This window comes from Leptonychotes weddellii, chromosome 11 (assembly GCF_054177405.1).
Source record: "Leptonychotes weddellii isolate Sample4059 chromosome 11, ASM5417740v2, whole genome shotgun sequence".
NCBI lineage: Eukaryota > Metazoa > Chordata > Mammalia > Carnivora > Phocidae > Leptonychotes > Leptonychotes weddellii.
In genome coordinates, this window is record NC_138379.1 from 43,254,191 (window position 1) to 43,266,940 (window position 12,750).

The 12,750-nt window shown below is 60.1% G+C and overlaps 1 protein-coding gene across 6 annotated transcripts in view; it reads right to left on the reverse strand.

Moving 5' to 3' along the window:
* Positions 1-12,750, reverse strand: part of TUB (TUB bipartite transcription factor) — a 70,158-nt gene that overhangs the window by 6,074 nt on the left and 51,334 nt on the right. For 3 of the 6 annotated variants that reach the window (XM_081798647.1, XM_031037995.2, XM_006742358.3), the window contains exons 2-9: positions 8,102-8,153; positions 7,466-7,628; positions 5,493-5,636; positions 4,141-4,308; positions 3,035-3,156; positions 2,401-2,598; positions 2,053-2,165; positions 1,040-1,160 (exon numbers count right to left, since the gene is read on the reverse strand). In XM_081798647.1, the coding sequence (XP_081654773.1) occupies positions 1,040-1,160; positions 2,053-2,165; positions 2,401-2,598; positions 3,035-3,156; positions 4,141-4,308; positions 5,493-5,636; positions 7,466-7,628; positions 8,102-8,153 (1,081 nt within the window). Of the gene's footprint in view, positions 1-1,039; positions 1,161-2,052; positions 2,166-2,400; positions 2,599-3,034; positions 3,157-4,140; positions 4,309-5,492; positions 5,637-7,465; positions 7,629-8,101; positions 8,154-10,202; positions 10,864-12,750 lie in introns of those variants that run through there. The other 3 variants (XM_081798648.1, XM_031037999.2, XM_031037994.2) reach the window with 2 other exon arrangements.

The following is a 12,750-nucleotide window of genomic DNA, read 5'->3' on the forward strand; positions in this document are numbered from 1 at the left end:
CAGGGAGGCCCTCCCTGCCATCCTTACTAAAAGCTTCCACACATCTGAACATTTCATTTCCAGGCCTGATTGTTTCTTCTTCACATTTATTTATTTGTTTTACTTATAAATCTGTTTTATAGCTTGTCTCCCCACTAGGGGTTTAAGTCCCGTAACGGTATAAATTTGCATCTCTTGTTCACTACTGTATCCTCAGTGCATCAAACAGTATTAGCTGGGCTCAATGAGCATTTGAAGAGATTCGGGCTGCCTCCCCAAAGGTGACCAGCAGGTGGCACCACAGGCTCATACAGAACAGCTATGGCTTTCCCAGTTGACCTCCAAGAAGTACCCAGGCCCAGATTAATGGGTGTACCAATCCCTCATTTTAAAATAAGGTAGAGGGCGCCTGGGTGGCTCAGATGGTTAAGCGTCTGCCTTTGGCTCAGGTCATGATCCCAGGGTCCTGGGATCGAGTCCCGCATCGGGCTCCCTGCTCCGCAGGAAGCCTGCTTCTCCCTCTGCCTCTCTCTGTCTCTCATGAATAAAAAAAAAAAAAAAAAAAAAAAAAGGTAGAAAAATTCCCTGTATTTACATTCCAGTTTGGTCACTTATGTGCTGTATGACACTGGCAAGTGACCCAACCTCTCAGCTTCAGTTTCCTCATCTATACAGTAAAGGAAATAGGACTGAGCTCTCAGGTCATGCATTCCATGAGATGACTATGCAAAGGGCCTTGTAGTCCATGCAGGGCCCAGGTACTGGAGGAAGGGGTGGAGGGATGCACCAACAAGATCTCAGGCCTCCTGCCGCCTCCTTTCCCAGCGATTCCCAGGCTGGGCTGCACAGAGCTCAGCCCAGTTCCCAGAGCTCCCCAGGCAGATGGCTTTCTGTGGTCTGAGCTCTGAGGACAGACAGGGGCCATGCCAACAGAGGGCAGCCCAACTCTGTACAGTCTTATCTGCTCACAAAGATAGATGGGACAGCCCACAGACCGGGCAGCAAGTCCTCGGTGTCCTGTCTAACTTGGAGACCGGAGACTCAGGAACGCACGACTCACGTAGCACACAGCTGCCAACTCCTGACGCAAGGCTCCACTTTCCAAAGTAGAGGAGGATGATGCCTTCTGAGGGTTGACTCCATTGTCATAAACGGTGAACTTAGTGCCCATGAGGTTGGACCTGAAGGACAGGCAATCAACAGAGGATCATGCACCCTCTGCCTTAGGGCAGGGAGCAGCTCAGTCTGTCCCATGAGGAGCCTGCGAGCATTCTGGGTTGGGCCAGGAGCAGACCTGGGAGCACACTGCACACTGAATCCCCACCTCTGAAGGTCCTTCATGGGGAGAAGGCCTGGACTCGCTCTGAATAGAATCAAAGGGCATCTTAGTTGAGTGAGGGAAATCCCAGGAGGTAAGTCTCAGTTCCACAGGTTTCCCTGGAGGAGCAGGAGTGCTCCCCTCATGGGAGGCAAGCAAGCAGATGGCATCTGGCAAGACTGCAAAAGGCACTCAACATCCCACGGAGAGTGGATGACACAACCCCCTCTCTCCTGTCCAGCCTGTTGAGTGTTGGTCTAGCCCCATCTCCAGCATTAGTTCCTCACCTCTAAGCTTGATTTATACTCCCCCAATCTGGCACTCTGTTCCTTGGCAAACACTCCCCTAGCTCTGAGGCCTAGCTCAGAGCCTTCCCCCGACCCCAAGGTTGTGCTCTCTTCCCTCAAGGGCTCACTCACAGCCGTGCCCTCTGGCACTGAGCATGGGGCCAAGGCAATTCTTCCAGGGTGGCCCACATCTTCAGTGGCTTCCTGAGGTCTGACCTGTCCCTCTTGATGGGCCTATGCCCCAGCGACCTGGGAGCAGCTTAGGGTAGGGTATGGGAGCTCCATCTCCGAGTCTGGCTCTAGGCTGGCACAGGCCCGGGCCTATGGCTGGAGCTGACGGACAAAGAGGATTCTAGGAGAGGATCTGACCCCTGCCCTAGATCTCCCCCAGGGACAAGACACGCCCACTCCAGTCTGGCCCTGCCCCTCCCTCCCAGCCCCACCTGCTTCCTAGGGGAGTGCTAGTACCGCAGTTTCCCGATGTAGCTGTCCCCTCCTCGAGACAAGTCTGTTGGGTCCACAGAGATGAGGTAATTGGAAGTTTTACTCTTCTTTCTCTTCCTTCCCGCCAAAAGGAACACCTTGGGGAATGGAGCAAGGTCACTTTCCAGGCCCAGCCTCTGGTCACAACCGTGGGTGTGACTCACACACACACACACACCAGCAAACACAAAGGTACGCACTGACCGGGCACGGAGGCTTCTATCCCTTGGGGGAACGGAAAGCTCAGTGTTGGACCTGAGGCTTCCAGTCACATTCCAGCCCATAGGACCTCAAGCCTGCCTCAGGGAAACTGCAAGTTCGGGCCAACCTCACCTTCTTCCCATCCTCGCGGTCCAGGTGCAAGAAGTAGGTGGGGTACATGCCCCGGTCCATCCCCTTCTTGTCCCGCGTGATGCGGCACTTGATGGTGATACCCTGGGGGGCTGGCCTCAGTGCAAACTCCTCAAGATCCTGGACCTCGACATCCGCCGAGGGTCCCGGGGCTGTCGGGCTGGGGGCCGAGGCTGCCTCCTACAGGGGACACAGTAGGAGCCCGAGCCCCAGAGACCCTGAGCAGCTGCAACTGGTGGTCTGGGATCCAAAGCTGCCCCCTGATGTGGTGGTGGTGGTGGGAACTGGGGCAGGGTCCCTGGGATGTGGGCCCGGCCATCCCGGCCCTGGGGTCAGCAGCTAGCTCCTCAGCCCTTCCCCCACCTCAGCCGTCCCCAGGGCGGGGGGAGATGGAGGATGTGGGCAGGTTCTCAGGGCCATCCCTTCCAACTCGAGCCCCCCACTCCTGGCCTGGCTGAAGAGAAGAGGAAGCAGGAGAGGACAGAAGAGCCCTGGCCAGAAAAGCTCCTGCTCGGTTTCTAGGCCCAGTCCCAAGAGAGCCAACTCTCCATTTCTTCACACGCAGACCTCTGGAGACCCCGCCCACCCCCCACTCCGGGCGGGGGAAGCACCTCACCCTGACGGACTTCCCGCTAGTAGCAGAGCTGGGGCGGGTGGTACTGTTTAGCTGGGAGGAGCTGGAGCTATTTTCATCCTCATCCTCCTCTTCCTCTTCAAAGCTCATGCTGCTAGAAACACCTGGGCAGGGCAGAGGAACGGGAAGGGACGAGTGGTCACAGACGCGCCGGACACCCGTTCCGAAGCACTGAGTCACCCGTGCACACACAGGGCCATATGTCCACACATGCGTCCACACACATACATCCAAATATACGGAAGGACACGTCCTCTCGAGGGCATGCATGACCTGAGGCTGGTCACCATCCTTAGGGTGTAACCCCCCCCCACCCAGCTTTCCGCTCAGTCCTCCCATGAGACCCCCCTCTCAGGCAGTCAGTGCCCATCTGCTGGGCAGCGAGGCCTGAGTGGAGCTGACCCTGTGCCGGGAGCCTTCGAGTCTACTGGTGGCCTCGGCTGGCACAGACCATGGAATCTGCTTGGGAGAGGCCCAGCTCCTTCCTCCCCCGGCCTGATGCACGTGGCCCACTGACTCCTCTCCCAGCCTGCCTGTGGCCTTCTGTCTACACATTTCTCCCCACCTGGAATGCTGTCCCCAGCCTCCTGCTGCCTCGATGGCCCTTCCTCCAGGAAGCCAGCCCTGATCTCATTTCTTGGAACGTGTGGCCCTGCCAGGCTTCCTTCTGCCACCCTGTACCAGGGACTCCGTGGGGCGGGGCTCCTGGTGGGGAAACTCTCTGGGCAGCAGGTTTCCTGGGAGGATCTGCCCTGCCTCTGGGCATTCTGGCCTTGCTCCCTGAGCTCAGCAGATGAAGGGGAAACACTTTCAAAAGGACCTTTTTCAAAGGAGGGAAAGGAAATCTGTCTCCAAACCTGGGTCTCCCTGGGGACAGGAGATGGAGGTGGGGAGAGAAGGCTGGGCTGTGGACTGGTTGCCTTCCCTAGTTGATTTCCCTGAACTTGACCTTATCAGGGACCCCTACACCCAAGTTTCTCATTGGTCTCGCACTGTGCCCCCTACCAGGGCCATGCTCCTTAAGAACGGTGCATCTGAGAACCTGGGACTGAGCTTTGGGGGTGTCACTGAACCCCCACAGGGCTCACCCTTCCTCTGCATCGTGGCACGGAGGTCCTGCCCGCTGGGCCGTGTGCCCCCGCCGGCTGCCGTCTCCCCCGCGTCCTGAGCGTGGTCTGACTGGCCCACAGTCAGGATCTGCACCGGGTCTTGGGCCTCAGACTTGTCTTCTGCCAGTGCAGCTGGCCCGCTGGTGCCTGCAGGCCACGTGGGGGGGGGGTGGGGGGGGAGAGCCTGGATTCTCAGACGTCTTTGAAGTGGGTGAGGGATGAGTGGGGGGAACCCTCTGCAAAACTGATTTTTAAAAACACTAATGACTGCTGCCAGCCTCTTAACGATCAACAAGCTACAAAGGGACATGGGCTTCGTTTCTTCTGCTGTTCCCCCAGATTAGTTGCCGAGGGTTGGTCTGAAATGCCTCACATCCCTAGGCAGAAGACAGCCATCTACAAAACCAACTGCACAGTGAAAAAAATAAGATGGAGAACAAGGACCAATCATGACCATGGCCAAGGCCACCACTCGTTCAGACATGGCCACCTCCCAGTCATTAGTGCTGATCTCTCTCTCTCTCACGTGCACACACACACACACACACCCCATAACTCACACACATCATTCAAAACATATGGGGCCCCTTGAAAAACACAGAGGTCGGCTTGCACTCCCCTTCCCAGATGGAAGCTCTCCCATCCCCCGTCACCCTGCCCAAGGTGCCCAAGTAACAGAAGGCCTGGCCCACACAGGTGGCAGTGCCCTGCCCGGCTGAGCTATGCCCCTCAACGCTGCAGTCAGCTCCAAAGCCTATGACCCCGGACACACCACTGTCCAACCACGTCTCAGACGCCTGGGAATCACTGCGCATGCACACGGGTTGGGGACACGGGGTGTCTAGCCAGCGGAGACAGACTCGTGGCAGGAGCCACCGTAACGGTCCTTGATCCCTGGGGATCTTTTCTGGAGAGAGAGGAACCGAGAGAACAGACTGGTCTGTGGGCCCAGAGGGTGGAGTTAGGGCTAGAGGGAGAGTCGTGACAGTCGCGAGTACCGCCCAAGGATGGGGCAGGCTGCCTGGGGCAGGACAGAGGTGGAGGGTGCTCAGGCCAGGTCGGGGAGGGGCTGCCTGGGCTGGACCCAGGCGAGCTGCACTTCACTTCCTGGCAGTGCGGGGAGCCTGCCCATGCCCATGGGCAGCCCAGGAACCCCCGTGAGCTAGAGGAAGCCTGAGCACCAGCTGGGTGGGGGCCCGAGTGCCCTTCTGCGCCTTCATGGAGGCCTCGCACCCTGTCCCTTACCTCCAAGTCTGGAGGAGAAGCCTCCCCCCAACCCTCCAGTGGGAGCCAGGCCTCCTGAGGAGGGGCTGTCATGGAGGCAAGCCAACCTTTGTGCTTCCCCTGCTTCTCCTTCCTAGAGGCCCCGCCCTGGCCCCCCGCTGCAGCTGCTGCCTTGGTTCTCTTGGCTGAGGCTGGTGCTGTTGGGCGGGTGGCTCCCAGCTGCGCACTGGTAAGTGAGTCGGCCTCTTGAACTGCTCAGGCGAGAGCCAGAGAGAGAGAGAGAGAGAGAAACATGGGCCCTAGGTGAGACCAGAGCTCCAAGTGGAACTCACTTCTCAGCACATTTGCCAGGGCCCCACCACCACCCAAGCCCTGCCAGGGCCTCTGTCCCACCCACCTCTACAAGACAAAGGGGCCGGGGCAGGCCAAACTGGAAGGAAGTGGTTCCTGAAGCCCCATGTGATAGTCAACAGGCTGGCCCACGGCATGATCAACCAAGAAGCACGCAGTCAGAGCTCTGGGCCAGCAAACTGTGTGAGCCTGGGCAGGGCGAGGGAGAGCATCTGGGAGAAAGTGGGTCACTCAAGGTGCTGAAGACAGAAAAGGCTGCATTTCCTAGAAGAGCCCAGAACTCGTAGGGCAAGAACTTCAGGGAGGCTGCACCAGCCCGCGTGGGACAAGCCCATGGGAGCCTGGCACCCAGAGTACCCTGAGCAGGAGGGGAACTCTGGCCTACAAAGAGCTGCACACACCAACAGGGTCACAGCTGGGTGGCCTCCATAGTCTCCACACATCAGAACCCCAACCTGCTCAAAGTCTTTGAATGACTTCTCATCGCTTGTAAGATGAAGACCACCATTCTCCCGAAAGTCTGGCCCCTCCAGCTCCCTTCCACTTGGCCTTGGCCTTCACAGCACACCCCTCATCTCCCGGGCACCCCAAGTCTCAGCCCCACCAGGCGCTTTCAGTGCCTCCCCTCTTGCCACAGGGGCTTTGCTCTACTGTCCCACCGTCTGCACTGTCCTTACTCCGGACGTTGGCCCCCCTGGCCCCAACTAAATTCCCACTCAACCTGTGGATTCCTGCTCAGGCGTCACCTCCTCAGGGAGGCCTTCCCTGGCCCTCGTCTGGGAGCAGTCTCTCTGCCGTTCACTCATAGAGCCTGTTTCTCTCCACCAAGCACACCTGTGACCACCTGTTTAACTCTCTCCCTTCCTAGACCTCCAAGTCCATGAACAGAGAACACGCCTGTTTTGTGCTTCCCCAGGACCCTCAGCCTCTAATCCAGAGCTTGACACAAAGTAAGCGCTCAATAAATATTTAAAAAATGGATATACAACATGGATGAGCATGGTCAGTGAAAAACTGTTCGCTGGGAGAAGCGGTTCTCACTGATGCCAAACCCCCCCCTCAGCCTCTGGAACCGACCCCCTTGTATTTCACACCAAGAGCCAGCAGAGGGCAGAGCAGGCGGGGCTGGAGGGGCCCTCGGAACCAGGGACCCCAGGTCAGCCAGCCGCGCCTCCTCAGGGCTTGGCGCTGGGCAAAGGCACCCTCCCCCACCCCAAGCCTGGGCAGCAGTCTCCGCAGGGAACAGCATTCATGACTGGACCGCGGGACACACTGGCCGCTTCGATTTTTAAAACCCCAAGATACAGGATGTTCCTCAACTTTACGAGGGGAGAAAATAGGGCCGAGACAGAGTAAGTGACTTGCTCACAGCCACAGGTGAGCAGAAACTATCTTCTGACGGGGGTGGGACCCGCTCTCTCCGGAGGGGCTGCAGCCTTTCTGCGGGCCCGGCCCTGCCCCGGGCACACAGTCGGTGCTCAAGAAACACCCGCCAAGGCGACCAAAGCCTCAGGATGCCTGAGCACATGCCAGGGCCCCAGGCTCCAGGTCCCGGCCTCCCTCCACCTGGGCTGGGCGTCGTCCGGACGGGAGAAGCCCCTCGCCCGCCCTGGCCGGCCGAAAGTCCGTGAGGGGCTCCCCGAAGCAGTGCCGGCGGGAGGGGGTCGGGAGGGGGGCGCGAGGCCGCAGCACAGGGCCCTCCCCAGGCTCGCCCCAGGGCAGGCTCTACCTTGGTAGCTGGTGCTGCCGCTGCTGCTGAGGTAGGACTCCACCAGGGGTGCCTGCTCCTCCGACTGCCGGGTCCGCCGGCTCCGGGGCCGCCCGTCCGCGTTGGCCTGCACCATCAGGGGCTCCTGGCGTTTCTTCTTCTGCTTCTGCTCCAGCAGGGCCCGCTGCAGGCACGGGACAGACACAGAAGTCGGCGGGCCCTGAGAGCGCAGCCCGCCGCTTCCACCCGGAGGGCAGGCTCCCAGCTGGGACCAGAGAGAGGGCCCCGATCGCTCAGCTCGGTTCTAGGGGTTGCCAGGGGGTCCACAGCCCACTTTGGGCCGACGCTCCGTGCCCTTGGCACCTGGAGACTCAGGGTCCGGGAAAAGGAGGCACAAGTCAGCCCAGGTGGCCGCCCCGGCAGGACCACGGCACGGATGTCCAGTGCTCCGACTGCAGCCACCAGCTGCTTGCCCGGCAAAAGCCCTGAGCTCTGGGGCAGTGCTGATGCTGAGCTGGTCAAGACAGGGCTCGCCTCTCTTCTGTGAGAGCCTCCTCCCCGCCAGCCAGGGTCACCCCAGGAAGGGAGACAATCCTCGCTCTCCACCCAGGATGGTGAATGCTGACTGCCCGTCCTCCCGGCCCCGGCCCCACTCACCTGCCGGTCCAGCTTCTGCTGCCTCAGGTTGCTGCCCTCATCATCTAAGACACTGCAGAGGGAGACAGGGGCACTCAGGGCCTGCCGGCCGGCTGCCACAACAAGACCCAGAGCCCGCCCCGCACACATCTGGGTTCTTTAAACCCCTCCCGTCAGGACTCCTGGGTACAGAGGAGAGGGGGGAAGGGTGGAGCTACTATCTGGAAACTGGCTCCAGACAAAAAGGTGGGAGCTATATTTTGGCCACTTTAGGAGCGTTCTCCTGCTGGGGTCCCTGCTGACCCAAGGTATTCCTAGTCAGCCTGGCCCCGGTAAGTACAGAAGGAGACATGCCTGAGATCCAGGGGAACCTGCCCAGAGGCGTCAGGTGCAAGCCAGGCCCAAGGCTGGGCTTCAGACCCAGGCGCCTGTTGGCTCCAAGTCCCTCTCGGATCTCACCAGCTCTTCCTGTCTTTCTGTCCTTCCTAGAGGAGGCTGGATCCTTTGTGGCAGACTCTTTCCTCTTCTATTCAAACTCCTGGCTCTCCAGGTGGCAGAATGGAGGTGCTGCCCACCCCCTCCCCTCTTAAAGAAGGCTGAGGGTCCCCTCATTTGGGAGAGCGAAGCTAAAAGACCAACCAGCCCCTGAGGGCAGGGCTAGGGCTGGGTGGGGATATCTGCAGGCAGACACAGCCCAGCAACCAGCCAACATGGCGCAGGGGGCACCAGGGCATCAAATCCTTGAGTCCCTAAGGTCTTGGAACGGGCAATGTCAACTCACATAGGCTGGGCTTGCCTCCCAGGAAGACAAGCATAATTAGGGAGCTCCAACCACTTAGCATTCCTTCTAGTCCAAGATACATCCGTTAGCCCTAGCCCCAAATTCTATAAAAGCCAAGGTTAGGGGGTAGTAGGGCTGGCGTCTGAGGACCTGAGCCCTGGGAACCCCCAGACAACCCTGGCCCAGTGATGCTAGAGCCTGCCCCTGAACCAGACCTTGAGCGGGTCCCTGCACAGGCATGCCTGAGTGCATCAGGTTTGTATGCGAAGCTCTAAGTATACGTCGTGCGTGTGCACACACCAGGGGGTGTCCACATATACGAGCACATCTACAAGTGTGAGCACACACCGCACAGCTGTGCAGATGAGCGCCTGCGTAAGAAGTGGGTGTGCTTGTGTGCAGGTGAGCACAGTACGCATGTAAGGAGGGAAGGTGAGGGCGAGTCACCCCGAAGACAAGCTGCAACCAGAGCCACCTCCTCCTGACGACAGGAGCTCTTCTACCGGCAACAGTCATCGACCGGCAGTGTCCCTTCGGCTCATCCAAACTACCCGTGTGTCCGTGTGCCGGGGGGCCCGGCCAAGGGTGTGGCAGGAAGCGCACGGAGTCCACAGCCCACCGCCCACCTCTGGCTCTCCCCGCCCACCTCCCCGGCCACAACCTAAGACAACTGCCGGTTTTAACTGGTAGCTGTCCTCCTTACTTGAAGGCCTTTCCTGACACCCAGGGGCCGCCCTGCACTCAAGAGGAGCCCCAACTGTGCTGAGTCTGGTCGCAGCCTTATTCTCCAAAAGCCTTGGCTGCCAGAACACAAGGGAAGACACTACTAAACAGACGTGCTTCTCAGTCAAGGCCTCAGTCCACCTAGAATCGCCCACAGCTGCACGTGGGACTCCCTGAGGGCACTGCCAGGACCAGGCGACAGGGACCCGGCTCCTAAAACCTCAAGCTGGCTGGCACAGGGAGTGCCATCCGAGAAAGCAGGCACCCCAGGCCGGAGGGCAGCAGCGAGAGTTCTGAAGGAAGGATGCGTTTATTTGGGTGAGCAAGGTGCCTGGGGGCCCCGCCAGGTCTGAGAGGCTACCCCTCTGCCGCTGGCCTCTCCACCTTAAGTCAGTGGCCTGACTGAAAAATGCCGAGGCCACGCATCCGCTCCCACAGACTTCAAGGGCTCAGTCCACAGACGCCACGGTCCACCGGGGTCTGCGGCATGAGCAGCGCGGATTCCTTACAAACCAGCGGGAGATGAATGGAAAGGGCACTCTGGACTCCACGTGGCACCGGCTGATGGCAACAACGGGGCCTGAAGTCCAGCCGCGCTCTGCCTGCCAAGCTCTGTACCTGGGTCCACGCGGGGCAGCCCGTCATCTCAGTCATGCTAGTGGCCTGGCCACAGGAGCCCACGTCGCCTCCACGAGACCGCTGGCTCTGAGTCCTGGGGCAGGAGGCAGCTTCGTGGCCCCCTGGCATGGCGCAAGGCCCCTGCACTTTCGTAGGGCAGGGCCAGGGACAGCCAGGTCGTCCGGGGACTGAGCTTGGGGAGCAGGGCAAAGCCCCGCCCTCTGTGGTGCTGACGCAAACATCTAGGGTCATTCAGAAAAGGGGACATCGGCCGCGTTAAGCTGACACAAGCAAAGCCACCTCCAGAGGCGCCGGGTCACAGCGGCAACTCGACGGACAAGGGTGGCTCTGGTGTCCCTATCCGTGCGGGCGGGGGGGGCCGCACATCCCTAGTGCAGGCTACCGTCCCACTGCCCGGACTCTCCACAGGTCACGCGCGGGCAAGGAGGCTGCTTTCCTCCTCCTCCGGGCCCACCTCCATTCCCTGATGGGGCAGAAAGAGCCAGAGCCGCAGGCCTTAGTACCGCCGGTCACCTGGCAGGACTACAGGTGGAACGGACTTCAGGACCGGCCCTCACAGAAAGATGGATGAAAAGGGGTAAGCTTCTGAAGAGATTCCAGAAACTCGGACAGCCTGGAAGTGCCTGGAGAGCCACGCCCCACCTCCCCGGCCACCCCGCTGGGCACACTGGAGTGGCGTCGCCGCCCCCCCGCCCCGGCCTGTGCAGGGGCGCGGCTGGGGGAAGCCACGTGCGCCCGGCCAGGGGTGAGGAAGAACGTGCCTGGCTGCGCACGAGCCCCCCGGGAGGGCCGGCAATCCACGCAGCTCCGAGCGGTGGCTCCAAGAGTGGGCGACGGCGCGTCCAGGAAAGCAGATTCCTGCCAGGGCCCTGTTTCTAGGAAAGCGGATCACGGGCCCCCGGCAGGGACGAGCCCGGACCGCCTGACAGCAGTGTGTCTGAGGCGCATATCGGCCCCGATGGAGAACAAATCCCCGCAAGCCCCGGCGGCTGCTGAGAACCACGGCAACAACGGGGGCTGTGTCCAGGGAGTGGAAGGAAACCCCTCTCCCGTCCCGGGCAGGCCCCGCCCCCGCCCCCAGCCCCACCCCTCCAGGCAGCCCTGCCCCTCAGCTCCCACCAGGGCTCCTTCCTTCCTGTCCCGCCGCCACTCCCTGGCCTGCCTCTACCCGATGGGCACTGTTCTGGGCAACACTAAATGATAACCACAGAGGAGAAAGTAATGGCTTTTTAACAACTCGGGCTCCAATTACGGAATCGCTGCCAAGCCCGGGCTGGCAGCTGCGGCCCCGCCAGGAGCCTCGGAAAGGAGACAGGGCACTGATGGATGGGTCCTCCAGCTGACCCTGGCGGCTCCTTCATCACGGTCGCCTCCTGCTGGGGACCAGACCAGGGAGATCCAGGAACGCACCGGCCACTGGCTCTGAGGGTCGGAGAAACCCAGTCGGCCGTGTCCACCAATCCCCCCATTCTGCCCAGGGCCAACGAAGTGGCCCTTCGCCTCCCAGGGAGACAGCCCCTCCATATCTTGCCTCCCCCGAGCTGCCCAACAGGTATCTGGAGAGAAAACCATGCTTCATAACGAATGAGAGGAGGGGCACTGCTCCCAGGGGATGGAACAGCCAGCTGTGGACAACACATTTAGGAAGCCGGGGCCCTGCCTCTCTTTAGACTCCACCCCCTGCATGCTCAGCTAACCCACCAGAGCAGACCAGAGCCCTGGGGGCCAGGCTACCTAGGGACAGGCCCGTACTCCACGCCCAATTCACTCTCCCCTTTTATGCCCACATTCCTTCCACTCAGGCACAGCGGAAGCTGCCCCTGCTGGACCCAGGGAGACAGAGGAGTAAAGACCACGCAGGGGGCCAGGCTGCAAGCCCTGTACCTGTGCCAGACTTCCCCACCCCCACCCCAGCACGCCCAGATCTGCCCCTAGTGGCTGCCTGGAACACTAGGAAACACAGTACGAGTGGGAACAGGGGCACCCCAAAAGGGAGAAGCCCACAGGGCTCACAGGAGTCCCAGTCTCCCAGGATGGGCCCTCCCCATTCCTGCCGTGGGCTCCCAAACTTAGCACGTCATTAAAACATTCGGCCCTGACTTGGTGATTCAGAACTGTTGGGGAAGTTAGCCCAGAATCAATCCCTCACCTCATTTTCTCTTTTAACGCAAGAAACATAGGTGATTTTAATGTTCAGTCATGCAAATGAGGGCCATGAGCCACAGCTGGTGATCTCTAAAGAACAAAAAAGAAATCCCAGAGTTGCTCAAAGTATGCAAATGCAGCCTTCTGCTCAGATGGGGGAAGAAATCGTAGTCTGTAGATCCATCAGTCTTACACAGGCCCCAGGTAAGATCATGGGACAGATTCACTGAAGAGCTAGAAGACCTAGCGATCAGCAGGACTGAGCCCAGTCGGCCAGCAAGTCAGGGCACATGCCCCCAGACCTACCCGGGAAAATGGGAGGGCAGCACAGCCAGGCTGCCGCATGGAATCGCAAGGATCAGTGACAGTCACTAGTGGGCAA